This window comes from Tenrec ecaudatus, chromosome 7, assembly GCF_050624435.1.
Source record: "Tenrec ecaudatus isolate mTenEca1 chromosome 7, mTenEca1.hap1, whole genome shotgun sequence".
NCBI classification, from domain to species: domain Eukaryota; kingdom Metazoa; phylum Chordata; class Mammalia; order Afrosoricida; family Tenrecidae; genus Tenrec; species Tenrec ecaudatus.
This window is the reverse complement of record NC_134536.1, coordinates 85243468-85270257: the sequence shown is the minus strand read 5'-3', so window position 1 is coordinate 85270257 and position 26790 is coordinate 85243468. Positions and strand designations below refer to the sequence as shown.

Here is a 26790-nt window from a genome sequence, read left to right as displayed (position 1 = left end):
ATGTTTTTAGTTAGGTGAAACTTATTTTTTTTTAATATTTATATATACATATGTATTTCTTCTGGAATCTCAAAGTGACCTTCCTTATCATTTTGCTGAATATATAATCCTTTAAGAGGGCCTCTCAGGTGTCATGTCTTCAATACAACTGCTTCAGGATGAGCAAAACTCAAGCATAATTGTGTACTTGAATATACAAACACACCTTTCTATAAATATTTAAATTTTTAAAGGAGATAATCTTAAAAAATGACAAGACTTGTGCTTACTTCGGCAGCACATATACTAAAATTGGAACGATACAGAGAAGATTAGCATGGCCCCTGTGCAAGATGACACGCAAATTCGTGAAGTGTTCCATATTAAAAAATGCTTATTTAAGCATTCGATTCCTGAGCTAACTCCTCTAAGCTGGTTTTGCTTTATTTGTATTTTTTTTCTCACCTGAATCCCTAAATCCTTTACAAACCCTAAAAAGTGGTTCCACAATAGTTTCAATGGGGCAAGAGTGTTAAGTCTGTGTTGAGAGGCGAGATGGCAGGGGTGGCAGCCTTGTAAACACAAAATGCATCATACAGAAACTGCTTATATTCAAAATTGAAAAGATGTATCGCTGGAGAGTCATTTTACAGAATGCTATGTGTAACATACACATATTTTAGATAGGATTCTCTGAAGGTATGGGGTAGAGGTTTTATTTTTTTTTAAGAGTTGGGATCATCTTATATGCTTGAATTAAATCTTTTTCCTAATTATACTAGATTGTCTTGGATTAATCTGATAATCGTCATATTGTTACACTTCTCAAATCCCTTGCAACTTTCTTGAGGTTCTAAAATATGCTAAAATACATTAATATAATTCATAACACCAGAAATTGTATTTACCAAACTTAGGCTTTAATTTTTTTTAGACTTTAAATTTTTTTAAAGACCACCTAAATTGAATTATAATTTAATATTTGTGAGAGGTGTTGCATTACTGAAGTTTCCTCTATTAAAAGAATGACTTATCATGGATCAGTGTCATTAATTCTAAAACCCAAGTGAAATAATGGTAGAAAGCACAAAATAAGAAGACTGGTAGGGTAGACTTACAAGGATAAGTGAAAATGCAAGCAGTTTGTTAAAGGAGACTACTTGTTCTGTTCACATTCAGTTAGCTAGAAGTTATGGAACTTGGAAGTTCACAACTTTTAATTTAATTGCTTAAAGGATAAAATGACATCCTTAAATAATATTTCAGTTCGCTAGCCATTCTGAACAATTGTAGTCTATAAACATAAAAGAAAGTATTCAATAGTTTTTCCTACTCTAATACATAAGTAGTAGGGAATAGGCTAGAACCCAGAAAATGTGTAGATTTTAATATGAGTGTAAAGATGCTAGATCAAACCGTTCCAACACTGGTTACACAGACATAGATAATAAACTCCCTTCTATCAAGCCAATTCCTACTCATGGCAACCCTGAGTGTGCCCAAGGGGCTTCATTACCTTTGTTTCTGGATGTAGGTGACCACATCTTTCTTTTGAGATGCTTCCAGATCGATCTAAACTTCCCACCTTTCCATCAGCAGCTGAGTTTATTAACCACTGGTACCATCCATCCTAAATCGATACCTAACAACCCACCTAAATGAAATTATAATAGTTCCCTAATTCTAATATTAGAGATTGCGCATGACTTCCTGTCAAAATATGAGCCTGTCCTTTGTCAGCTAGAAATATGGTAATTATAGTACAGAAAGAGAAACAGTTATTTCCAGAATGCAAACACAACCTTTTTGGAGTATAGATTGGTGTCACGTTTAACAATAATCCAGGGCTTTGAAGATTTCAGTCACAGCCATTGCAATTAACTGAGCACAGACCAAATTTGTAAAACATGTACTGGAAGAATAACCAGAAGAGAAGAGGTCTTAGGCCGGAGCCCTGGGACTGGATTAGGGAGACCTGTTTGATTCCGGAGACTGGCCTTGTGTCAGGACTACAGAGAACAGCACTCTCTTTGAGCCATTCACTGGTGTTTCCAATTCTGCCAGTCAATCAAATCTGGTTACTAAGTAGCAAGCGTACTCCTCTTGCTTTTTAAGAGGGAGATTAAATTTCTAGAAAAAATGCTGACCCATAATCTTTCCCATTCAAGTTATTGTTCTGCTATACCCACTACAAATTCAGGTTCCGCTGTTGTAAACTGTACTTGAAGCAGGAAGCACATGTTTGAAGCTCAGCAAAAAGCAACTGAATCCTATAGTAACTAAAATCTAATTGATGGGATATATGGTTACGACTTAGGCTGCTAACCACAAGGTCAGTAGTTCAAAACCACAAGCCACTCTGCAGGGGAAAGATGAGGTTTATATCCTGTCATGAGTTACAGTCTTGAAAACCCAGAGAGGCAGGTCTACTCTGTCCTATGGGGTTGCTATAAGTTGGAATCAAATTAATGACAGTTGAATTTGGTATGCTGTCTAAATAGTATAAAATAAAAGCCAAATCTAGTTTTAAGATAATTTATAAAACAGAAAAAATAAGTCACAAGCATTCTAAGAGGTGTCCCTCCCCCCACCCCCAAACCCAGAATTGTCTTGGGCAGAGTGGAGCTTTCATGGTACTCATTTTTCCCACTAGGTGAGTAACTTATTCTGAGTTAGTGCACCCAATAGCGTTGCCTGCGAAGGTTCTCTCTGGTCACAGTGAATTTCTTTTTTTAAATTAAAAGGTCATTTTATTGGGGACTCTTACAACTCTTGTTACAATCTATACATCGATTGCATCAGGCCTGTTTGTACATATATTGCCTTCATTCTTTTTAGACATTTACTTTCTATTGCGCCCTTGGTATCGGCTCTTTTTCTCTCTCCACCCCCACCCTCATAACCCCTTGATAGATTATAAATTATTATTTTCATATCTTACACCGACTGCTGTCTCCCTTCCCCCATGTTTTCTGCTGTTCTTCCCCCTGCAGAGGGGTGCATGGTTATGTGTCCATCATTGCAATCAGTTCCCCTTTCTCCCTTCCTCTCCTCAACTTCCCCCTACCCTTCTGGTATTGCTCTTCCCACTCCTGTTCTTGGATTGTGTGTCACGAGCCCCATCTCTTATCTGTCCCTGTGTACATGCTCCAGTCTAGTCTGAATTGAGAGGCAGCACTGGGGTCTTGATAGTGTGGGGTGAGGAAGCCTCAAGGAACCAGAGGGATAGTATGTGTTTCATCGATGCTTTACTGCTCCCTGGTGACTCATCCCTTCCCTGTGGCCCCTCTGTGGGGGGAGTGTTCATTGTCTACACATGGGCTTTGGGTCTCTGCTCCACACCCCTTCATTCTCAACAATGTTTTTGTTATGTGTCTGCTGGTGCCTATTTCCCGGTCCCGATGTCTCCTCACGATCACACTGGCAGTGTGCTTCTTCCACATGGGCTTACTGCTTCTCTGCTGGATGGCCGTGTGTTTAACTTCAAGCCTTTAAGACCCCAGACACTGTATCTTTTAATAGCCGGGCACCACTGCCTTCTTCACTACATTTGCTCATGCACCCATTTTGTCTTCAGTGATTGTGTTAGAAGGGTATCTCAGAATGCTGATTTGTTAGAGCAAAATGTTCTTGTCTTGAGGGGGGGTATGAGCAGAGGCCTTCACTCCGCCCACTACCTTACTGTACTGTTGCATAAAAATATATGTACATAGGCCGCTACCTCTATTTTTGTGGATAAATAAATCATTTACATCTGTACACACCTATGTTTATACCTCTACCCATTGCTTTGCTTCCTAGGTCCTTCCTCTGTTTCCTTTTATCTTCTTCCTGCCCCACCATCACTTTCCCCTTATTTCTGCCTCTTAGTATTTCCTCTTAGCTAATTTGCTGTTCCTGACACTCCCAGAACCTCTATCCCCTCCTTGTTGACTCTAATTCCCTAGTTGTTCCCCTGTGCTATGCCACTGCGGCTTACCACACCCTCACCCCCTAAGTTCTCCTGAGACCGTTGGTCCCACTTTCTCCTGAGGCTTGCTTCCCATGCCTATCTTATATAAGTAGGCAAACTATGATATAGACCAAACAAAAAGAAAACAAAAGATTGAAAGGAGAAAAAAACTTACATAATTCTAGGTCTGTTTGCTGACCTTCATGACTATTTCCCCAGTAGTCATGGGGAAACTCCGGGAGCTGTCCCTTCCAGCCTGAAGTCCATTTTGGGGATCTTCAGAGGTTTCATAGCTTTGCTTTGCTCCAGTTGCTGATCTGTTGTTTCCTTCTTGGTTCACCCTGCTGTGGGGGGTTCAGACTGCACTACCTTCCCACCGTGTGACCCCAGAATTGTCCTCTGTTGCAGTCTGCTCCAGTAAGGGGACATGACACGAGCTGTGGTCTGCCCCACAGTCCCCTCTGTGTCCCAGCTGTTCCCTGCAGGGACATCTTCCTCCAGCCCTGGTGTGCCAGCATGGGGTCCAGACGGGCTGCCCCTTTATCTTCTTCCTTCCTGGTTGGCTTCCGTGTGGGTGTGGCATGCTGGTCCCTTTCCCCAACATGTAGGGTTAGTGTTGTTCTCTGTGACACCTATTTCTAGAGAGGGGGTTGGTTTGGCTCTGGTTGGGACCAGTCTGTAGCCCTCTTCATTCATGCATTTCTCCATGCGGCCACATTGCCCTCACAGTTTGGTGCACTGTGGTAGGGTCTGTATGCCCACTACCCACAGTGAATTTTTTTCATAAACAGTTCCGCTCGAACCTCTTTTTTTTTATGATGGCCAATTTAAGAGAACAGCATGTGGCTGTGAAATTTTGTTTCCTGATTGGGAAAAATGCTGCAGAAACTGTGATGTTGAACACATCTTACAAGGACAGTGCTATGGGGAAAACTCAAGTGTATGAGTGGTTTTCTCATTTCCAAAGAGCTGAAATGTTGATTGATGACAAACCTCGTTCTGGACGTCTGTCAACTTCCTGAACAGACGAAAATGTCGACTCAGTGCATTTGGAGTTCATTTCACCAGGTCAGACTGTTAATCAAGCTTCCTATTTAAAAGTTCTGAAAAGATTGCTAAACAGTGAGCGGTAACAAAGGTCTGATTTGTGGCAGGTGGGGGGACTGGTTTTGCCATAACAATGTGCCTGCTCATGCAGCCATCTGTGTGCTAGTTTTTAGCAAAAAACAGCATGCATTTCTTGTCCGCGCACCTTACTCACCTGACCTCACTCCTGCGATTTCTTTTTGTTTCCATGAATGCAGAGGGACATGACAGGACAGCAATTAGAGGATGTAGAAGAGGTGAAGACAAAAATGAGGGAGGTGTTGTAAACCATTCAAACAGATGAGTTTGAAAAATCTCCAAGAATGGAATCACAGATTTGACAAATAAAGTAAGTGCAATGGAGAGCACATTGAAATTGATAAGGTTATTTTGTAAAAAGAAATAAAATACAGTGTTGGAAGATGGGGGAGATTATGGGTTTTGGGGGGGTAGCCCCTTATATATAGTATCACTCAATGGGCAGGGACTCGATGGCAGTATTTTTGTTTTTAATTCTTTTTATTCTGAATAAAAGAAACTCAAAATTGTCAGTTAACAGTACAGTTGTTAAAGGGAAAATCTTTAAAAGTAACATGTCACCATAAAAGGAACTTGAAGGCTTGGTCTAGCCCTCGGAAAGAGGAACAAAACTGTGTCCTTCATGTGATCATGCTTCAACTGTGTCCACAGAAAGAAGGGATTGAGACCATGGATTGCATGGCCCTTTTCCACCCACCTTCCAAGGCAGCTCCTCGTATCAACTGTATATCCAGTCCCATTTCCTGAACAGTGTCTATTTCTGATGTTTTTTTTTTGCTATCATGTGATGCTTGAGCTCAGAACCTGAATTTTAAACTAAGAAAATTAATTATGCTTATTAATGATGCTCAAGACTTTTCTGATCACTCTTTTGCCAATCAAAATACTCATTTGATGAACATTCTAGTCCCCCTAAAAATTGTTTAAAAGAATTGGGGGATAATGGGTATGAACATGCTAAGATAAATATAACCCACTGATAATCATAGAATTAAGTAGTACATGAGTGTTCACTTTAAAATTCTTTCATTGAGAGATTTTGAGTAAAATTTTTTTCATGAATTCCTCCACACGGCCACATTGCCCTCATGAAGAAAAAAAAGTTAATAAAAAGTATGCATAGAGGATCATGGTCAACAATAGTAGTATTAGAAAAAGCATACATTATATATAAGTTGACTTTTTACTCACTCAAACTCACTGCTGTGGAGTTGATGGCAACTCTGGCAACCCTACAGCACAGGGTAGAGCTGCCGGGGCAGCTCTCCAGGACAGTCATTCTTTAAGAGAGGAGAAAGCCTTAATCCTCTAGAGTGGCTGGTGATTTCAAATTGCTGCCCTTGAGGTTAGCGGTCCAAAAAAGTTACATCACCAGGGTTTCCAAAAGTTTCAATTCATTTATACTTAAGATATAGAAAAAATAATTAAGTTTGGCTTCCTTACAGTTATGTGTTTAATTTCCTGAATTGTTTTTGCTTTGTACTTTCAAGTATGTCTGTCGGTTATAAAAACTTGTAGAACTACAGAATACCTTTGGGTAATGATTGAACATTAAGCTTAAGCTCACTGTAAAATTCTAAATAAGTACTGCAAGATGGAAAATGTTGTATTTAACCATTGTCTTACTTGGGAAATGTGACATTTTACATTTAGGCCCTGTGCAACTCATACATACCACTCGGTCAGTTCCTAGCCTTTAATTCTGAATTAACAGTGGTGGAGCCAACAGACAACTAAAAATGTTTCAAAATATTCTTTAAATGATGCAGTTCCACTTTCCATCATAGTTAATCACACAAAACCACAACCTGTTTGTCAACACAGAAAGGGTAGACAAGGTGTGGCCTCCAAAGAAGAAGAGCAGTTATATCCAACTATGGGCACAGTGGAGCCCTGTGAAAAGTACAGTCGCATTTATTTCAGGACTTTTCATGTTATTTTTAAAATCCTGTTTACAGTTTATAGTAAGATCATTATGAAGTATAAAGCAATAAAAATGGCTAATTTATATTAAAAATAATAAACATTAACAAAACAAAAACATTACTTATAATTCACTGTATTTAACATTTTAAGGCCAAAATTTTAATAGACAGTGATAAAAACTAAAGAATGCTTTTACTTACAGTTCTTAGAGAATTATCTAACGACTTCACAATGTCTTAAAGTGTAAACAACTTTCCTTTTGTTTGAAAATGTATGATTCCTGGAAGAGCTCGGCTTATTGGTTATGTTAATTTTGAAAAGGTCTTCCAGGTGTCAAGTTGTACTACATAGGATACTATCCAAGGGCTTCCTCAGAAGGGTTCTAAACTCCCAGACCACCACCATCCACAGACCAAAGACCATTACAATGTTCTTACCAGTAAAGTCAGTAGGCTATCAGTTGTTTGAGAAAACTATTTTATAATTACATAAATCCTTAGGAGTAAGCCAAGAAAACAAGAATGTAGTTTTCTCCTTAGCATAACAGGTGGCCATAAAGAGAATTTTGTTTGCATTCCTCAGCCTACCTCTACAGTACATAGATGTTCTGCTAATAAAATTAGAGGTTATATTTTTTATTTAGTTTCAAATACACTATTTCTGATGAATTACTCATCTTGTACAAGCTAAAAGATTTTAAAGATAAAACAGCAGTCAACATAAAATCAATCCGTTTTTAGAACTAAATATTGGTTACTGACTAGAATTTCCTTAAGAGGCTGACTTATTTTCTACTGGAATTCTGAAATAGCATAAAAAATAATTTCCCTAATATATAGTAAGGACATGCTTCTTGATTTTAATTTATAACGTATTTACTAGCTTGTAAAAGAACAAATCTTGGTTGAATATGGGCTTCTACATCATGAAACTTAATACTTACAAAAAATGGTAGCCAAGAAGTTACTGAGCATCTACCTACCTCCACAAGTTGATACTATTTCTTCCACAAGTTCAAAGTTATGACAGATTCCCAGAATATGAATCAAGACATACAAATCACTTAATCCTTTTCTCAGAATAGATGTATACTTTTTCTAATACTACTATTGTTGGCCATGATCCTCTATGCATAGTTTTTATTAACTTTTCTTCATGTTTTAGGTAAATAGTAATTTCAGAATTATTTATTACTCTTTTAAGACAGATCGAACTTTTCTGATGGGCTGTGATAGTTAAAATTGTGCGTCAACCTGGATTCTCCGTGGATTGGCAGTTAAAGATGTGGTAATCCCCTATGATGAGCTCTCCTCCAAGCTACGCTTACCGTATGGATGCTGTGAAAAGCTTACTTCCTGCTGGGTCTAGGGTCTGCATTTAGCTCATCAACCTCCAAGACCTGAGCTAACAGTCTGTGGTATTGCCTGACAAGCCTGGTAGTAGGAAGCAGCTTGTCATTTTACCTCCCTGTCTTGGGTTCATTCACCCCTACAGTCAAAAGCCGCTAGTCTTCGCGTAGTTCTTGGGCTCCTCGGCCCCTGCAGCTAACCTAACATTGGGAACTTGCTCGCTTGTACAACCTTGTGAGCCATTCCTTGATAAAGCTCTGTCAATATATACACATAGAAACTTTAGTTCTGCTTCTTTAGAGAACCCAGCCTAAGACAGGGACTAATACATTTCTAAAAAGATATTGGGCTCAACTATTCTGTATAACATGACTAATTTTATGAACTTTTAAAAATAAATATTTTTTGGGGGGCTCACACAATTCTTATCACAATCCACACATACATCAATTGAGCAAAGCACCCTTATACATTTGTTGCACTCATCATTCTCAAAATTGGCTTTCCACTTAGGCTCCTGGGATCAGTTTGGTTTCCTTTTTCTTATCCCCTCCCCACTCCCCCCCTTAATATTTTATAAATTATTATTTTATCTTATCTTACACTGCCCAGCATCTCCCCTTACCCACCTTCCCATTGCCCATCTCCCAGAGAGGAGGTTACACATAGATCTCCAAGATCGGTTCTCCCTTTCTACACCCCCTTCCCTCCCAGTGTCGCCACTCCCACCGCTGGTGATGAACACTTTTTTAAGGTACCTCACTGGCATCAAGTCAATGCTGACACAGCGATCCCCTGTGGGTTTCCGTTTAGGGGAGGAGAGAGCCCAGTCTTTCTCATGTGGAGCTGCTGGTGGTTTTGATCTGCCAACCATGAGGATCCCAGCCCAACTCATAACTATTACATCATTAAAGTATACATGATGTAAATGTCCAGGGTGCTAACTCAGGAACTGGTGGACCAATGCCAGAATTACTGCTATGATCCTCAGTATCCTGTTTCCATCAAGGAAATGATGCTAAAATGCACAAAACTGTCTTCTAATCTGAGAAAATAACATCTAATGTGTACCCTGCTCTTGGTGCTGTGTTGGTCACCTTTTATTTTAACCCTATTCAACTTTGACTTTATTGGACTTTTTACAGATGACGTGCCCAGCTAAGTCGATGGGTGTGTAGAAATAAATCTGGTTGACTTAAACTACATACATTTATCACGGAACACTTGGAAGCTGTGGACTAATATGAAAATATGACAAAACTATGTACATACGTTTACAAAATAAAAAAATAACCTTTTATGAATACAAATAGCAGCAGTTTGGGATTACTTTCACAGGCCCAGCCCTCCTAGTGCTCTAAATTCATGAAACCAGATTAGGATCCCCTGTGCCCAACTATGGTGTGTGTGTGTGTGTGTAGGTATATTTATCCACACAAAAAGCATACACATTCTTTCACTCTATTTGGAGAGAAAAAAAATCAGTTTTAAACTGTAATTAAGAAATTACAATTAAAAAAAAGAAAATTACAATTTTTATGTCATTTATAAGAATTGTCCAAATATTTCTAAACAGTCCTTTAAATGGTGACTAGTTTTTCCTATTATAGGATGAGAATGAAGATAGGAACTCCTAGCCGTGTATTTGTAATCTAACATGTGTGATAAACCTCAAATATTATGAATATTTGACCTCCTAAAAATAAACATATTTAAATTAGAGCATAATAAATGTTGTCCTTTTAAGATACTGCAATTCTCAACTGCATGGGTCTTAAATTGCTAGGAGAGAAGGCAAGGAGGAGCCTCGCTTTGGCACGGAGGGCTTCCACGGGAGTGTTTCCTACTGATTACTGTTCCTTTCCTGAGGTTTGCAAAAAACAAACAGTAAGAAATCTCCCCACCCTGCCACACATTAGCCCAACAATGCAAGACTCCAAATAAAGCTTTCATTAAATTCCCTCATTGTCTGCTACTGGCTGCCACAGAACTGTAGCCTTTCTGCTTTGAAGAGATGTCTGCATTATTCATAGGGAGGAAGAAAACAGAAGTAGCTGACAGTGGCCATCTTTATTTTCTTTGCTATTAATTTCTCCCCTGTAATCTTGAACAAATGATGGTAGGTACATAAAAGTTACGTGGTATCTCAGTAATGACAAATTCTTTAAAAGAAATAACAACACATATCTAAAATAAAAACATTTTCTTTATTGATCGATAATCTTAGCTTAAGTATCCTCTCTTAAGTTGTCCAAGAAACAGAAGAGAAACCCCTAGGATAGGATAGAGACATTCTCCTTAGAAAACTTTCCAAAGTGTTCAGAATTACCCATCTTCACACCGCATCACAGATTCCATTTCCCTTCAAGTCTATCAGCATTGCTTTCTCTAATTTCAGTCTCCCCTTTCCTCCAAACATGATCTTACCCAATGCCATCGCGGTGCTTCATTCAGACTCACAGAGACCTTGTAGGGCACAGAACTCCCCCTCCCCCTAAGGTTCTGAAGGATGTAATTTTTTCCAGAAGTGGACTGCCATATCTTTCTCCTACAGGATGGCTGGTGAGTTCGAACTTGTTAGCAGTCAAGCCACTTAGCCACTGTGCCCGCAAGGTTCCTTTAATCTTATTACTTAAGTACGTATCTGTCAATTATTTTTTCCTTCCTACAAGATGTAGCATAGTAGTTGGGGAGGGGCATATGGAAGCTCAGCTCCCCATAGCTCCCACATTTAAGGGCTATGTGTATAAAATGTATACTTTTCTCATCTGCAATAGTATTTACCGTATGAGGTTGTTGTAATAATGAAATAAATTAATAATAACATAAAATTTAAAGAGCAACACCAAGCACAGGGGAAAGGCTCAAAAATGTTTGAGCTATTATTCCAGCTTTCCTATTGAGCCAAATATTACTTTCCTAATAACATAAAATCAAGTCAGACGTAAATCAAATGATTAAACATGTTCATAATCATTGCCTGTTAACTTTATACTAGATATACTAATTTGTCAATGTAGAATAGACACTATAATCAATTCCTTGTTATTACACATAATTACTAATATGCATAAACATTAATATATCTTGCTCTTCTGACTATCTTTAAGTTTTCAATAGTGCCACATAATTTCATAATTAAATTTTCTTAAAGACTTGTAGTTTTGAAATAAATTTTGCTATGATTAAATAGAGAAATCTATTGAGAAAGTACAGTCTACATGAATTTATGGTACTTATTCCAAATATCAGTGTACAAATTATTTTAAAAAGTTGTTTCTTACATATAGGATCTAAAATGCAAAGAAAAAAGGAATTTGCATTCAAAACAAATTGCTTCTATATCCTAAAAAATGTAAGATAAAGAATTTTTTTCTTATGCACTCTAGATATAAATATTAACTGTTTGAGCTCAGAAGTTTTAAGTTTCAATAATAGAATTCAACAAGGTACACAAGTAGAGTTCTATAAATATATTCCCCTATAATAATCATATGCAAAAACCATTTTATCACAAATACTACCAAAACCATCTCTGTAAAACATAAACTACAAACACATTTAAAAAGAAAGTTCTCACTTATAACAACTAGAAAAGCAATAAATATCAACAAAGTGATTTGGTTTAAAAATAAATCAAGAGAAGTGTAACATAAAGTTCAAATACTGTAGAGGTGTATTTTTAGGATGCAGGCCTCGATTTTCATCATACAAGGTCCTAAACACTATTTCGAACATAAAAATGAGACTTATTCTATAGTGTTCTTGATCTAAAGCTCTAAAACACAAAAATTAGCAACAGATGAAAAGTAGGAATGTAGAAATAATGTTATAAAATATGACTTTATATAAAACGTACCACTTTGCAAATATATAAGGCTTAATATGAATATTTTTGGATTGTTGGTATTACACACTATAATTTTTTGAGAAGTGGTCTCAAACCATTCACTATTCAATACTACTAAAAAAGCTTTGACATTCTAAAGTGAGCATGGTACAGAATGTCATTGAATGGATGCTTGACTATACTGTTCCACTCAGTAAAATTAAAACCTTCTGTGAGCTCAGAAGATGTCTTTTGAATGCCTTCTACTTTGATATTAGTATTTGTATGACAGTCAACAGAGATTGGCCAAAGTTTAAATAGAAAACACAAAATTGACCGAGCTGTCAAAAAGTGTATTCTATGGGAATTATATAGTCATAATTACTTTTACACAAAAGCAAAAGGACTTTAAAGTAAAAATATTTTTGTAAAAGGTACTAATATATCAATACTTAACATCCTACTAGAATTTTCTAAATTGGTTCCATTTACCAATGTCCTTTGAAAAGTACCCTTTGCCACAATGAAAGAAAAAAAAGTCTATGAAATTGGTGGTATGAAATGTATCATTTATCACGTGGGCTTTACATTAAAATCAAATCTAGAGATTATTTTATTTCTTGCCTATGCACAAACTATTATCAACTCAGGTTTTCTGTAAGCCTTAAAGAACTTTTATTTAACATAAGGAAAGGCTTAGTCACACACTGGAGACTATGGAAGTGCTCTTCTGCGGCGCGCTCACCAGCTGTTTTTATGACGGTAACTCCGAGATCTGGAATGGGACCGGAAATGGGAATGTTGTGCTGTTTGTGCTTTCGTTTCAGAAGTGGAATACCCTTTAGGAGACTGGCATGGGGATCTTGCTATGGAGTCAGAATGTCTTCCATGTGATCTTGATTTTGTTCCTGAGCTGGTCTGCTTTTGAGGTGAACTTGATTGTGATTTTCCTATTGATTTGGACCTTTTTTGTAAGGATTTGGACCTTGACCGTCCCCGAGATCCAGAATTTCTTCTTGGAGTTCTTGATTGCCTTGCTGAGGTAGACCGCCTTGGAAGTGATTTGGAACGAGATTTAGATTGGCTGTAAGAAAATCGCCTGTGTCGAGACCTGCAAATGTTCACAATGTCAGCGCATATATTTCACACAAAAACATTAATAGGTTATACAACAACATTTTCAGGAACTTATCTAAATAATATAAAATATTTGTTACATTTTAAAAGTAAGTTTAAAAAATAGTCTAATTTGATGCATATTTTTAGTCAAACATAAACAACTAGTTTGTTATACTCAAATATATGGCATTAATATATTTTTACTTTTTAGTATCTTAAGATATGGATCAATTCTAAAAAAATTCTGTGTATTCAATCTGATTTATATAACTCCACAGAGGCATGAAAATCTGAAAAGGATTAAAATGATTTAAAATTTTATAAAAAGGATTAAAATGACTTTAGAATTTATAAAACACTGCTTACAAAAAACAGAAATTGGGATATAAGACATCTGGAATACAAGCTACTCAATCAGTGGCAGTGAGTTTGGCTTGATTTTTCTTCCTCTAGAAAATATTGGGGTGAAGGGAAGCTAGACGAAATTGCAACAGGAAGTGATAAGCCTTGGGTTTGTTCTTTTTTTAATCATTTTATTGTGGGCTCTTATAACATTCCATACACCAATTGTATCAAACATATTTGTACATATGTTGCTATCATTTCCAAAATATTTTCTACTTGAGCCCTTGGAATAAGCTACTCTTGTCCTTCAACCCCATCCTCCAGCCCTTGTGAATCCCTGATCAATTATATATTGTTATTATTTCATATCATGCATTATCTGCTGTTTCAAGCTTTGGTTCTTTTACTAAGACCATTTCCCAAGTGACAGCAAGGGGGCCGAAAGATCAAGCAGAAAATGGTTGGGACTTGAGGCGCAAAATGCCAGAGGGGGAAAAAACCCTAAAATTCCCCCAAGTCACTGGCCCTATTCTAAGCTATGTGTGCATATAAAGATACTCCAGGAAGCCAGCAGAAAACAGCAGCTGAGCGAGTCAAAAATGGTGCTGAAATTTACCATCCATGAAGTGCAGGGGAATTTGGCTAGCATCCAAGTCCCCAAAAGGGAGACAAGCCTTGGGCAACAACCCAGAGTTATATCCAGGAGCATAAACCAGTCAGCTCGGTCATGAAACAGTCCTGACAGGATCAAGGAGATCTGCTAGTTAGGAGAAATCACCTTTCTTTAGAAAATGGAAACAGTACCCAAGGCCTCTGAATTTCTTATTCTCAATGAAATGTCCAATATTCAATAAAAAATTATGATGCATGTGAAAAAAATCTGAGAAATGACAAAAACACCATAAGAGGAGGGGGAAAAAAGACAAAAGAAATAGACCTAAGTGATTTAGGAACTAGAATTATTCAGTTTTTTAAAATGTTCCCACAAAATAAGAGGAGAAGACAGACAAAACAGATGAAAATATGGTAAGTTTCAAGAGAAAATTGGAATTCATAAAAAGAATTTAAAAAACTAAAAATACCTAATATTCAGACATTCATATAAAAGGCAAGACTTCATTGGATAGATTTATTAGTCATCTAGATACAGCAGAAGGGAGAAATAGGGGCTAGAAATGCAGATCATTACAAAAACATCCCAGTGAAGCACAATGAGAAAGAATTTTAAGAAATCCATATGCGAGCATAAAAGATGTGTGGGACATAATTATCAGGTCACAAAAAAAGATGGATGGGGACAGAAGCAGCTCAGCAAATGTCAGTTAGAACAACTACAAGAAAGTCACACGAGGCACATCATATAGAGTGCAAAACCTAACGTGAAATGTGGGCACCTGGGCCTGCTACCAGAGAATAAGACACGCTACCTTCAAAGAACCAACAATAAGCCGACAGCTGACTATGGTCACAAAAAGATAGAATAACTTTATTAAAGAAGTGGGTGGGGGGAGAGAAACTCACTCACAACCTAGACTTCTATTCCCAGCAAAAATAACCTTCTAAAAAATGAATGTAACACAAAGATGTTTTCAGGCAAACAAAAGCTGAGAAAACTCATTGTCAGCAGACTTATATTATAAGGCATTCTAAAGAGGATTCTTAAGGTCAGCGGTTCTCAACCTATATGTTGCAACCCCTTTGGGGGACAAATGACCCTTTCATAGAGGTCACCCAATTCATAACAGTAGCAAAATTACAGATATGAGGTAGCAACGAAAGTAACTTTATGGTTGGGAGGGGGTGGTTACCACAACATGCGGAACTGCAATAAAGGGTCACAGCATTAAGAAGGTTGAGAACCACTGCTTTAGGGTGAAGGAAAATGATCCTGGGACTGACAGGAAAAAATGAAGAACACTAGGAAGAATAACTATACTGAGCCAGTTGAAAGTCCACAGGGAAGAAATTTGAGTAACAAGTTTCATATTGGATCAAGCAATACCTTTCTCCTTTCCACATCGAACGTGAAGCAAAGTCACCTCGACCCCCTCGTTTGAGGGTTTTACCATCCAGCTAACTTCTTGTAACAAGAAAGAGTTAATCCCATTGTAACAATGAGATAATTTTGCTTCAGTTAATCAACCGTATTCTGGAATTTTCAAAAAGCCTTTAAAAATTATCACATTTTGCTCATGTTATACATAGTTGTGAAAAACAAATTGGGAAGTTATCACTAAAATATAAATCTACTATAGAAAAAACAAAATAGATGCTCTATTTGCCCTGAAAACGTGGAGAGGCAATTTTAAACATTGTTCAGGAACACATGCAGGATTCTAGTAGATGTACTTATTTGACATAAATTCAACAGAAGGTTCAGGAATACCTCCATATGTTAGAGACTGGCTTTAGGGAGGTTACGTAATTTACCAATGATCTTAGAATTAAGTACAAAGTGAGTAGTTTTGCAAGATGTGATCTTCACTGCTTTATACCATATGATGCTTCAAAACAATTAATAATTTTTTCCTCCAGTTAAGTATATTTTATATGCACAAGGCAGAAAAATGTGAATATCTACCCTTTCTAGATCATTCAGGAAAAATACTGATTAACTAAGACCCTAAGGCATTTGGAAACAGCTTAAATTATTAATGTATTAAAAGATCAATTTCCTTTCTTTTGAAAACGAAATCTTTCTCACTAGGCCAGTGGTTATTCTTCAGTATGTTAGGTCAATTTTATTTAGGCACAAGGACATATCTACTTTGATATTTTATTGAACTGTTCATTTAATATACAACAGTACATTATTAATATTAAAGTAAATGTGCATACACAAATTCTCTTTCTCTCAATAAGTCAATTCCAACTCACAGTGACCCTATGGAGGGTTTTCTAGACTTTAAATCTTTTTTCTTTTAAATCATTTTATTGGGGACTTGAACAGCTCTTATCACAATCCATACATCCATCCATTGTGTCAAGCACATTTACACATTTGTTGTCCTCATCATTCTCAAAACATTTTTCTAGAGCCCTTTGTATCAGCTCATTTTTTACTCCTCTCTCCCCTACTCTCCCTCCTTCACAAACCCTTGATAATTTATAAATTATTTTTTCATGTCTTAGACTGTCCGATGTCTCCCTTCACCCACTTTTCTGTTGTCCATCCCCCAGGGAGGGGGTTATATGTAACTCATTGTGATCAGTTCCCCCTTTCTCCTCAACCTTCCCCTTCCCCTCCTGGTATCGCTACTCTCATTGTTGGTCCCTGAGGAGTTTTATCTGTCCTGGATTCCCTGTGTTTTCAGCTCTTATCTGTACTAGTGAATATCCTCTGGTTTAGCTGGATTTGTAAGGTAGAATTGGGATAATGATAGTGAGTGGTGAAGAAGCATTAAAGAGCTAGAGGAAAGTTGTAAGTTTCATCGTTGCTACATCGCACCCTGACTGGCTCATCTCTCTGCGACCCTTCTGTAAGGGGATGTCCAGTTGTCTACAGATGGGCTTTGGGTCTCCACTCCATACTTCCCCTCATGATATGATATTTTTGTTCTTTGATGCCTGATAACTGATCCTATAGACACCTCGTGATATACAGGTTGGTGTGCTTCTTCCATGTGGGCTTTGTTGCTTCTGAGCTAGATGGCCACTTGTTTACCTTCAAGTCTTTAAAGATCCCAGAGGCTGTATCTTTTTTTGAAAGCCAGGCATCACCAGCTTTCTTCACCACATTTGCCTATGCACCTGCTTTGTCTTTGGTGATTGTTGTCAGGAGGGTGAGCATCATGGAATGCCAGCTTAATAGAACAAAGTGCCCTTACATTAAGGGTGTGCCCAAGTAGAGGTCCAACATTTATCTGCTACCCCTATACTAAATATATATATATATGCACATAGATCCATTTCCCCATCTTCACACATAAATACACTTACATATGTATATGCCTGCACTTAGACCTCCACAAATATCCCTTGCCTCCTAGTTCTTTCCTCAATTTCCTTTTACTTTCCTCTTGTCCCACTAGTATGCTCAGTCTTCTTTTGGGTTTCAGTAATTCCTCTCAGTTACACTGCCTTTAATCAAGCCCTACCAGGCCTCCTACATCCTCCTCGCCATCGATTTTGGATCACTTGTTGTTCCTTTGTTCCTGGATTTGTTAACACCCACTTCCTTTTCCCTGCCTCCCCCTTTCCCATGTCTGCCCCTCCACCAACCATTGGTCCCATTGTTTTCTCCTTCAGATTGTTTATCCTGCCTATCTTATCTAGATAAATCTGCAAAGATAATAATATGCACTAAAAACAAGACAGAGCAAAACAAAACAAAACAACAACAACAACAAAGAGGAGCCTGTAAATAGTTCAAAGGTCTGTCTGTTGACCTTTAAGAGAGCTTTCTGGTCGAGTCTGATGGAGTGCCATGCCCTGGCCCCCAAATCTATTTTTGGTACTCCCTGCGGACCTCCCTTAGTGTTTGCCTTGGTGTGGTGGGGTCAGATCAGGCGCAATTCCCACACTGTGTCTCCAGTGTTGTCCTCCATAGTGCTATGGGTCAGTGAGGGACATCGTGTCTCATAGTGAGGCCGTCCCTATGGTCTCTCTGTGTTTTAGCTGCTCTGGGCAGGAATATTGTCCTCAGGGCTTGGTGGGCCAGGATGTGCTCCACTCTCTCTTCCTCTCTTCATTTGCTCCTGTGTGCTCCATTCAGACATGTCCCTCTCCCTGAGCTGCAGCTTCAGTGCTGTCCTCTAAAGTGAATTCTTCTGCGGGGAGGTGGGGCTGTCCACATAGTTGGGATTGAGGCTGGCCCCACAGACTATTAATTATTATGGAGCAAACAGCCTCATCCTTCTTCCTCTGAGTGGCTCATGGATTTGAACCACTGACCTTGCAGTTAGCAGCCCAATGCTTCTCTCACAGCACCACCAGGGCTCTTTATAACCACATTAAAATCAAGCCTGCTGTCATCATGTTGATTCCAATCCATAGCAACTCTATAGCACGGAGTAAAACCACTCCATTGGGTTTTACAGGAGACACCAATTTCATCTTTCTCCTGACAACAAACACACACACACAACGATTCTACATTGGCTAATCTGAACTTTTGAACTTCACTCCTTTATAATATTTCTGACCTCTGTGAAGACAGAGTATTATAATTAATTGGTACTGGTGATGTTTCCCTATATTCAGGGCATGTAAATTAAAAAAATAAAAGGTTTGTTCTTAACACATAAAGCCTATGGATTTAAAAAATTTGAGTATATAGAAACTATCATAGACTGAACTTCACATCATCTATTGAAAACAGCTCACTGTTAGCTAGGCAAAAAGTAGATTATTCTCTGTAAGATCCCAGGGAAGTTTATATTTTTCATTATCTGATAGTGTAATAAGACTATGTTCCAGAGTTTTTCTTTAGTAATATTTCTTTAATAATCCTAGTAACAGCCTAACTCTGACCCAAGTTTTCTGGGTTCAAACGGGTGCTCACGGCTTCCACCCACCTTCATAACTTCCCAAGGCAGGGCCAAAATCAAAGCATTTTGATTCACAGCAAATGAGGATGACTGTTCTGTCACATATGACCCAGGCTGTGGTAGGTCACATTTCTTAAGAGGAATCAGGATTCTTGACAATGGACGTTAAATTAAATTAAAAATTTTAAAGCAAGGATGTGGTTCTTTCTTCCTAGTTTTCCCAATTGGTTGAATGTGGGGGATCCAGACCAGATCACGGTGTTAGGAGTTAGGGTCTTAAGGCAAAGGCTTTCTTGCTCTGGTAGCTAAGTACTCAATTGGACTTTTCCATATCTTGGGTCTGGGACAATGTTTCAAAGCTATGCATAAGATTTTCAGGGCAATTCCTTCTTCATTGTCTGTTCTTAGCTTAGACGTGCCACTGAAATCTGTTCAGTTTGGGTAGCCTGCTGGCATTTTAAACACCAGTGACATAGTTTCCAGCATCACAGAAGCACCACAGTAGGACAAACTGACAAGACAAGTGGTGCTGCACAAGACCTCTTGAGAGAATTGAAAAACAAGGATGTTACTTTGAGGAGTAAGGTGCACCTGACCCAAGTCATGGTATTTTCCATTGTATTAAATGCACGTGAAAGTTGAACATTGAAATAAGGAAGATCAACGAATCGATGCATTTGAATTGTGATGCTGGAGAATATTGAAAGTACCATAGACTCCTAAAAGGGCAAGCCCATCTGTCTTGTAAAAAGTACAGCCAGAGTGCTCCTTAGAGGCAAGGGTGGCGAGACGTCACCTTACATACTTTGAACACATTGTCAGGAGAGACCAGTCCCTGGAGTACTGGTAAAGTGCTTGCTAAAGTGGAGGGACAGTGAAAAAGAGAAAGGCCCTTATCAAGGAGATGGATTGACACGGTGGCTGCATGCATGGGCTGAGGCAGAGGAACAACTGTGAGGAAGATGCAGGACCAGGCAGTGTCTCCTACTGCGCAGGGTTGCTATGGGTTGGAACCAACTCAACGACCCCTAACAACAACAGGGGTTGGGAGCTGAGAGTGAGGGTTGAAGAGAGAAGGGGGCAGCCCTGGTAATCGACTGTGACACAAGTCGCTATGTGAGCCTGTCTAGGCTGGGTGTCCTGTGTGCAGTGCGGGACAGCTAGCCCCTTACTCTGAGAGTTAGCACACTGACTTTCTACATGCCTATAAAAGTCACAGCATTAACCCTCATGATAACCACTGTAAATGTTTAAGATTTTAGGCAAACCACTACTATTATAATTATCATTTCAATGGCTCCTGTAAATCATTACTATTATAATTTGCTATGTTTCTTGAGACTTGTTTGGAGGTTCTAGCAGGGGAGCGCAGCTACTCGTATACCCTTGACCGAAGGACGGTCTTCCTTCTTATCGGGGAAGGTCGTCCTCTTCAACCGAGCGCGCAGCTTCGGGAGGGACGCACATGGAGCGGTGAGGGAGGAAGGGGACACCCACCTAGCCAGCCAGATCAGCCGAATCAACCCTGGCGATCAATGGGGTGACAGATGTCGCAGCCAGATCGCCCTCACATCCAATTTGCTATGTTTCTTATAGTACCAAACTCCTGATTAGAAAATCTCTTGATAAATATACCAATATCCCACCCTTCCCAAATTTACTATTTTTAATGTCTTCTTCCTACAATGCTGTTAGACCCAGAATTTATTTTTGATAATAATAATCTTTCATAAGATATGTGTTCTTAGTCGACCAATCATAAGTGACTATATGTCTTATGACTTTAGCCATGATCAGAACTCAAAAGTCTGAAATGTTAGGTTCATCTAGGTAAAGTTTGATTTATCTAAAATTCTACCTTATTTCTCAAATATATATCTATATATATCGATATGTTTTCTTTAGTGGATATTACCTTTCAGTAAAATCTATCATGAAATAAGAACACTAGGAGCTATCTATCTAATGCAACACATGACAGCTAAGATCCTACATTCCTACAAAACTTCCCAGTCATGAACAATGAATCAGGTGACTCTTTGCATCACTCTGTGGAAAAAAGTAAGGGAAAGAAGTTGTCATCTGGCAGCATTTTAGTACTCACTCCTTAAGACTATCAGACCGCCTCCCATTTCTCCCCCAAGAAGAACTTCGACTTCGAGTTCGCCTCTGGCTGGGACTTCTGGATCGCCGACGATCGCTTGGTGAACAAGGGTGACGCTCTTTGGACTTCATTTGGCCTGGTGCTGCAAGATGGAAAACCAGACTTCTGACAGAATTCATCACCTAAGCCTCAGTAGAGGTCATGCAAACTAGTATATGCTATCATTTATAAAAATAATTTTAAATTAAAAATTTGTCACTGTTGAAACTGATGGATAAACAAGATCTGATGTTTAGTCATACTTACTTTTGCGATCACCTTGTGCAAACTGTATTTCAATCTGACGGCCACATACCCATTTTCTATTGAGGTTATAAAGAGCATCTTCAGCATCGCGGACATCTTCAAACATGACTCGCTGTTAAGGACACTTCAAACATCAAGTAGAAATATTTTTAAAGTATTATTAATATATGAAATAAAACCAACAAGAAATGAGCAGCATACATCTCCAGCATAACATGAATAATCAGAAAAAAACCCTTTCACCTTTTTATTATGAACTCAAAAACCAACCTCATTGCCACCGAATCAATGCCGACTCATAGTGATCCCAAAGGATTAACTGCCGGTGTGAATTTCTGAGACCGTAACTCCAGGGCAGCAGAAAGGCCCATCTTTCTCTCTCTCTGAGTGGCTGGTGGTTTCACATTGCTGACCTTGCAGGTCGTACCACTATGCCACTCAGGTTTTTTATTATGGAGGGATGCCTCAATAGGATTTAAAAGAGTAAGTCTATAAAGACAGAAATGTGATTGTACTTCTAGTGTGTAGATTAATATCTCTGTAACCTTCATGTATAATCTGAAAGACTCTCAGGAACCATTCTAACACTGGCTAGCAATATCAAACAATCTTGGAGACTCACGCCTTTTCTGCAGGTAAAGGATCCATCAGGCTTTTCACTGACAAATCAGCATGTAGAAGCCTTTTTTCTGAAATTAATGTTATTCTTTCATGAAAAGGCTTTAATTATGACATCCAGGACAATTTATTATAAACAAAATCATATACAATTGATCTAGAACATAATTTCAAAATTGATTTAGTGCTTTTAAAATGATGGTTATCTCTGTATCTTCCACTTAAAATACTTTTTTATGTTTTTGCTACTGGGATGTATATACAAAAGGAACATAAAAGCAAACACCTGGAATTATATGCACCAGTTTATTATACCCTGTTAAGTGTCATTATCTATATTAGTCCTAAGTATAATCAGCTATGTAAATTGACTATCAGAAAAAGCTTAAGAAAACAAAATAGAATTTTGATGACTACTTCAATACCACTTGATCTTGAACCTTTCCTCTCTGGGGCCTATAAACTGGACTTGAGATGTAGACGCAACAACTAGGACTTGGCTTCAATCCGGAACTCTGAGGGTATGTAGGAAAGCGGAAGTCTGAGCCTGACTTTTATTTGGTAAAGACTTCCCTCTTCCAGGTCTTTACATCTGTGTCCACCCTCCCTCTTTTCTCCTGGATGCTTGAACTTGAGGTGCCCTTTGTCTTGCCTGCTTTGTTTATGCTTGGATTCTACCTAACGGGGCACTTCAAACTGGGGGGTACTTGCCAGTTACTGTGGACTGCTTCAGTTTTTCTGAGATAAAAAAATAAACACAATTAGGCAATAGTCATCTCATAACGTAAGCTCTAGAAAACATAAACGAATCTGCACATGCGTGCAGCATACTCACATGCACACAGTAAGACAAAGGATATTGGACATAAGCAAATCCTCTGGGGCGGCGAGTATAGAAGTCAAGTGGAATGTAAACATCTACTATGGGGCCATACCGACCAAACTCACGACGCAAATCCTCCGGCCTGACGTATTTTAAGAATAAGGCAAAAAGACAAAACAAACACAAAAAGCCAAGAGTAACTAGATGAACATAATTTGCCTACATAATCCAGTTGACACTTCTAAAACAAAGCACATTATCCAGACCACCATCACATAAAATTGTCTCTCCTAAGAATCACGTGGGTTTGAAAGAAAGAACACTACAACAAAGGAATAAACTCCCAGGCTCCTTTCTTAGAGTTCTGATTCGGGAGGGCCTGGTCAGGGACCGGGAAGACGTGAGCACACGCATTTAGTCAAGGTCCAGAAAGAGTAACCCAGCACTTACCTTGGAAAGCTGTCCCGCTTAAAAGCCTTTTCGAATGCCATTAAGAATTCTAATCAGTAACTATTTCACTAAAAATGCATTCCTCTGCCTCACTATGATTTCATGTTTATGCTAATTTCATTTTCAGATAACAGAAATAATAATAGAGGTATTGGCCTATGTACATATATTTATAAAGCAATACACTGAAGCTGCAGATGGGCCTTGGGCCTCAGCTCATACCCTGCCTCAATCTAAGAACACTTTGTTCTAACAAAATGGCATTTTGTGATGCTCACTCCCGCCCCCCACACACGCGCACGATCGCTAAAGACAAAATGGGTGCATAAGCAGATGTGGTAAAGACAGGAAGGAGCCCATCTGGGGTCTTAGAGGCTTGAACTTAAACAAGTGGTCATCCAACAGTGAAGCAACAAAGTCACATGGAAGAAGCACACCAACAGGTGTGATTGTGAGGTGTCATCAAGACCGGGCAACGGACATCAGAAGACTCACAACAAACAGTAAACAAACAAAAATGCGTTGGTGAGGAAGAGGGGGTTGGAGCAGAGACCCAAAGCCCATCTGTGGACAATGGAACATTCCCCCACAGAGGGGTCGCAGGGAGGGGAAGAGTCAATCAGGGTGCAGCAGAGCACGGATGGAGCATGCAATATACCTCTGATCCCTTGAGGCCTCCTCACCCCCCACCATCATGACCCCAGTGCCGCTTCCCACCCTGGACTAGACGGGAGCATGTACACAGGTACAGGCAAGAGATAAAGCTCACGACACACGGAACCCAGCAGCAGGAATGGGAACAGAAATACCAAAAGGGTAGGGGGAAGCGGGGAGAGGAGGGGGCACCAATGCAATGAATGGCACATAACCACACACCCTCATCCAGGGGGAAGAACAACAGAAACCAGAGGGGAAGGGACACAGCAGTTGGTGTGAGATATGAAAATAATAATAATCTATAATCTATCATGAGGGGGGAGGGGAAAAAAGAGTAACTGATCCCAAGGGCTCAATAGAAAGTAAATGTCTAGAAAAGAACGATGGAATATATGTACTAATATGTTGGATACAATTGATGTATGGATTATAACAAGAGTTGTAAGAGTCCACAATAAAATGATTAAAAAATATATTTAAAAGGAAAAAAATTTCAGCAAATAAAAGATGCTTCTAATGATGTCCTAAAACTATTATTCTGGCTTTTTTTTTTAAAAAAAGGAAACTTTTACAAGTACATAAATATAAAAGCAAGTAAAATAACCACTGCTTTCTTAAAAGTGAGAAGTGTTTTTGAGACTGTGATCAGGATGACAGAAACCAAAGAAACACATGGCATATAAATCTTTATAGAGCTATTTAACTGAAGAAATAAAATACGTGGCAATAGCTAACACATATTCAATACACTATTCTAAAATCAGTAATTTCTCACAACCCTATAGTTGTTTATATATGAGGACCACAGAAAACTCACATAAGCCACTGAAGCCGTTAATCACACAGGTGGAATCAATGCTCCCAGTAAACCCCCTCCCCCCACAGCCGCTTCTCGTCCGGCACTAGTCTGTGGTTATTAGCCAAATACACCGCATCACTTCACAGAGAGCTTGGGGATTTAGGATCAAGTCATAAGCACCAGATGTGGCTCAGAAAAAAATGAAAAAGAACACTTCATAACACTCGACACAGAAAAGACTCAAAAGATTATTGCAAAACTTCTAGCTCAGGTAAATATGGAAGAAAGATTGTGTTGGTGACAAAAAAATATAGAAACCGAGGTAGACTGAAGAGAGGAGAGGTCAAAACGAAATATAAATTTGGGGTAACAGAACATCTGAAAGAGTTCGGCAGAGCAATGAAAAGTGATTACACAAATTATATTAATTTTCTCTCAAGAAGAGATGCAAATGATTAAAGCTAGGGATGTGGATTTAAGGAATTATTACATAAAGATTCAACTAACATTGATTATGCACCCAGTATATGTCATGCATTCAATATTATGACATTTTATTTCATTTGATACTCACAATAACATTTTATTATCTGTCTTCTCTAATACATTATTACCTTTGGAGCATTTACTAATTCATTCATCAAATTTATGCTGAGCATCTCTTATGTGCGTGGCTCTAGGAATATCATGGAAACACGATCCCATAGTACAGTGTAGGGCAAAGATTCTCAGTTACTGATCAGAATCTTCTCTCACGTGTGTGTGTGTATAGATATATATATAGAAGGGGGGGCGGTTATACAAACAGGCAACTCAGCCTCTTGCTTTAGTATTGGGCCTAATTAGTGTTTCCACAGGGACCCTGAGTTACACTTAAGTTTCTGAGACCTCCTAGGCACGTCTGAGATTCCAGTTGAGAGTAACTGTGAACGGGGCTGTCTCCACTGGTAAATCTCAGTATCTAGTGTTGTCGCTTAGCACACAATATATATTTGTTCCACGGGCTTTTTCATGTCCTTTCTCAGTCAACTCCGCCCCATAAAGGCAACCACCATTCTGTTTTCGAATTTCATGTAAATGGAATCAATCAGTACAAAGTAAGTCAAAATATAGTGCTATGAAATAATGAAAACCTTTATGAAAATATCAAATGACCAAGCTAGTATTTCTCCACATATACTGCATTCCATCTAGACCAAACGCGTCTGAAGGCAGTGTCTCCATCTCTCTAATTCTTGTGACGTAGTGGGTTCAAACCCGTCAGTCATTCCATGGAAAAGATGAGGTTTTCTGCTCCAGTAAAAAACGTACAGCCCCAGAAACCTAAAGGGTCAGTTCCACACTGTCCTTATAAGTTTGCTAATGAACCAAACCTTCTATGGTGAGTTTGGAAGGTTTTTGTTGTTTGTTTGTGTTTTTTATAAACCACCCCCCATTTTTCCTGACCCCTTCCTTCAAGAGTTTCTGAATTCTTTGATTTACACACCAAGAGAGCAGCTTCCACATCCTTTAGCAAGTCAAACTGTGTTCCCCTGAAGGGTGAGTGTGGGGAACAAGAAATCTAAAAGAACAAGATTAGGACTTAGGTGCATTGATGGGATAAGGTTTCCCATGAACTTCTTAAGGAACAGCCATTGCTATTCGGTGCTGCATGGAGGTGAGATTCCCCAGTGCAACATCCCAGGCTCTGCTGCTTGCAATTTTCTTTAAATGACTCCCTAAGTCCCCATGATTGCCCGCGATCCTTAGAATCTATCAACGTTATCTCTTTGGAATCGCCAAAATTAGTCACCATAACCTTCTGTGCTGACCTCGCTGCCTTGAATTTATCTGGCTGAGCAAAGTCCCCTCGGAAGTTCCAAACGGACCAATGTTTTGAATGCACCCAAGACTAAGGCAAGTGTATTACTGAATTTGTTT

General features: G+C 38.7%; 1 protein-coding gene and 1 non-coding gene across 3 annotated transcripts in view; one reads left to right on the top strand and one right to left on the bottom strand.

Moving 5' to 3' along the window:
- The first annotated feature begins 261 nt into the window (after positions 1–261).
- LOC142453930 (U6 spliceosomal RNA) lies at positions 262–367 on the top strand. Its single transcript, XR_012785484.1, has one exon. It is a non-coding gene; the product is annotated as a U6 spliceosomal RNA (small nuclear RNA).
- Positions 368–10519: 10152 nt separating this feature from the next.
- The window catches only part of SRSF12 (serine and arginine rich splicing factor 12), a 28517-nt gene continuing 12246 nt past the window's right edge, over positions 10520–26790 (bottom strand). For both annotated transcript variants that reach the window (XM_075554779.1, XM_075554780.1), the window contains 4 exons: positions 23002–23106; positions 21524–21627; positions 21218–21359; positions 10520–13271 (listed from right to left, as the gene is read on the bottom strand). In XM_075554779.1, the coding sequence (XP_075410894.1) occupies positions 12902–13271; positions 21218–21359; positions 21524–21627; positions 23002–23106 (721 nt within the window). In that variant the 3' untranslated portion in view covers positions 10520–12901. The remainder of the gene's footprint in view (positions 13272–21217; positions 21360–21523; positions 21628–23001; positions 23107–26790) is intronic.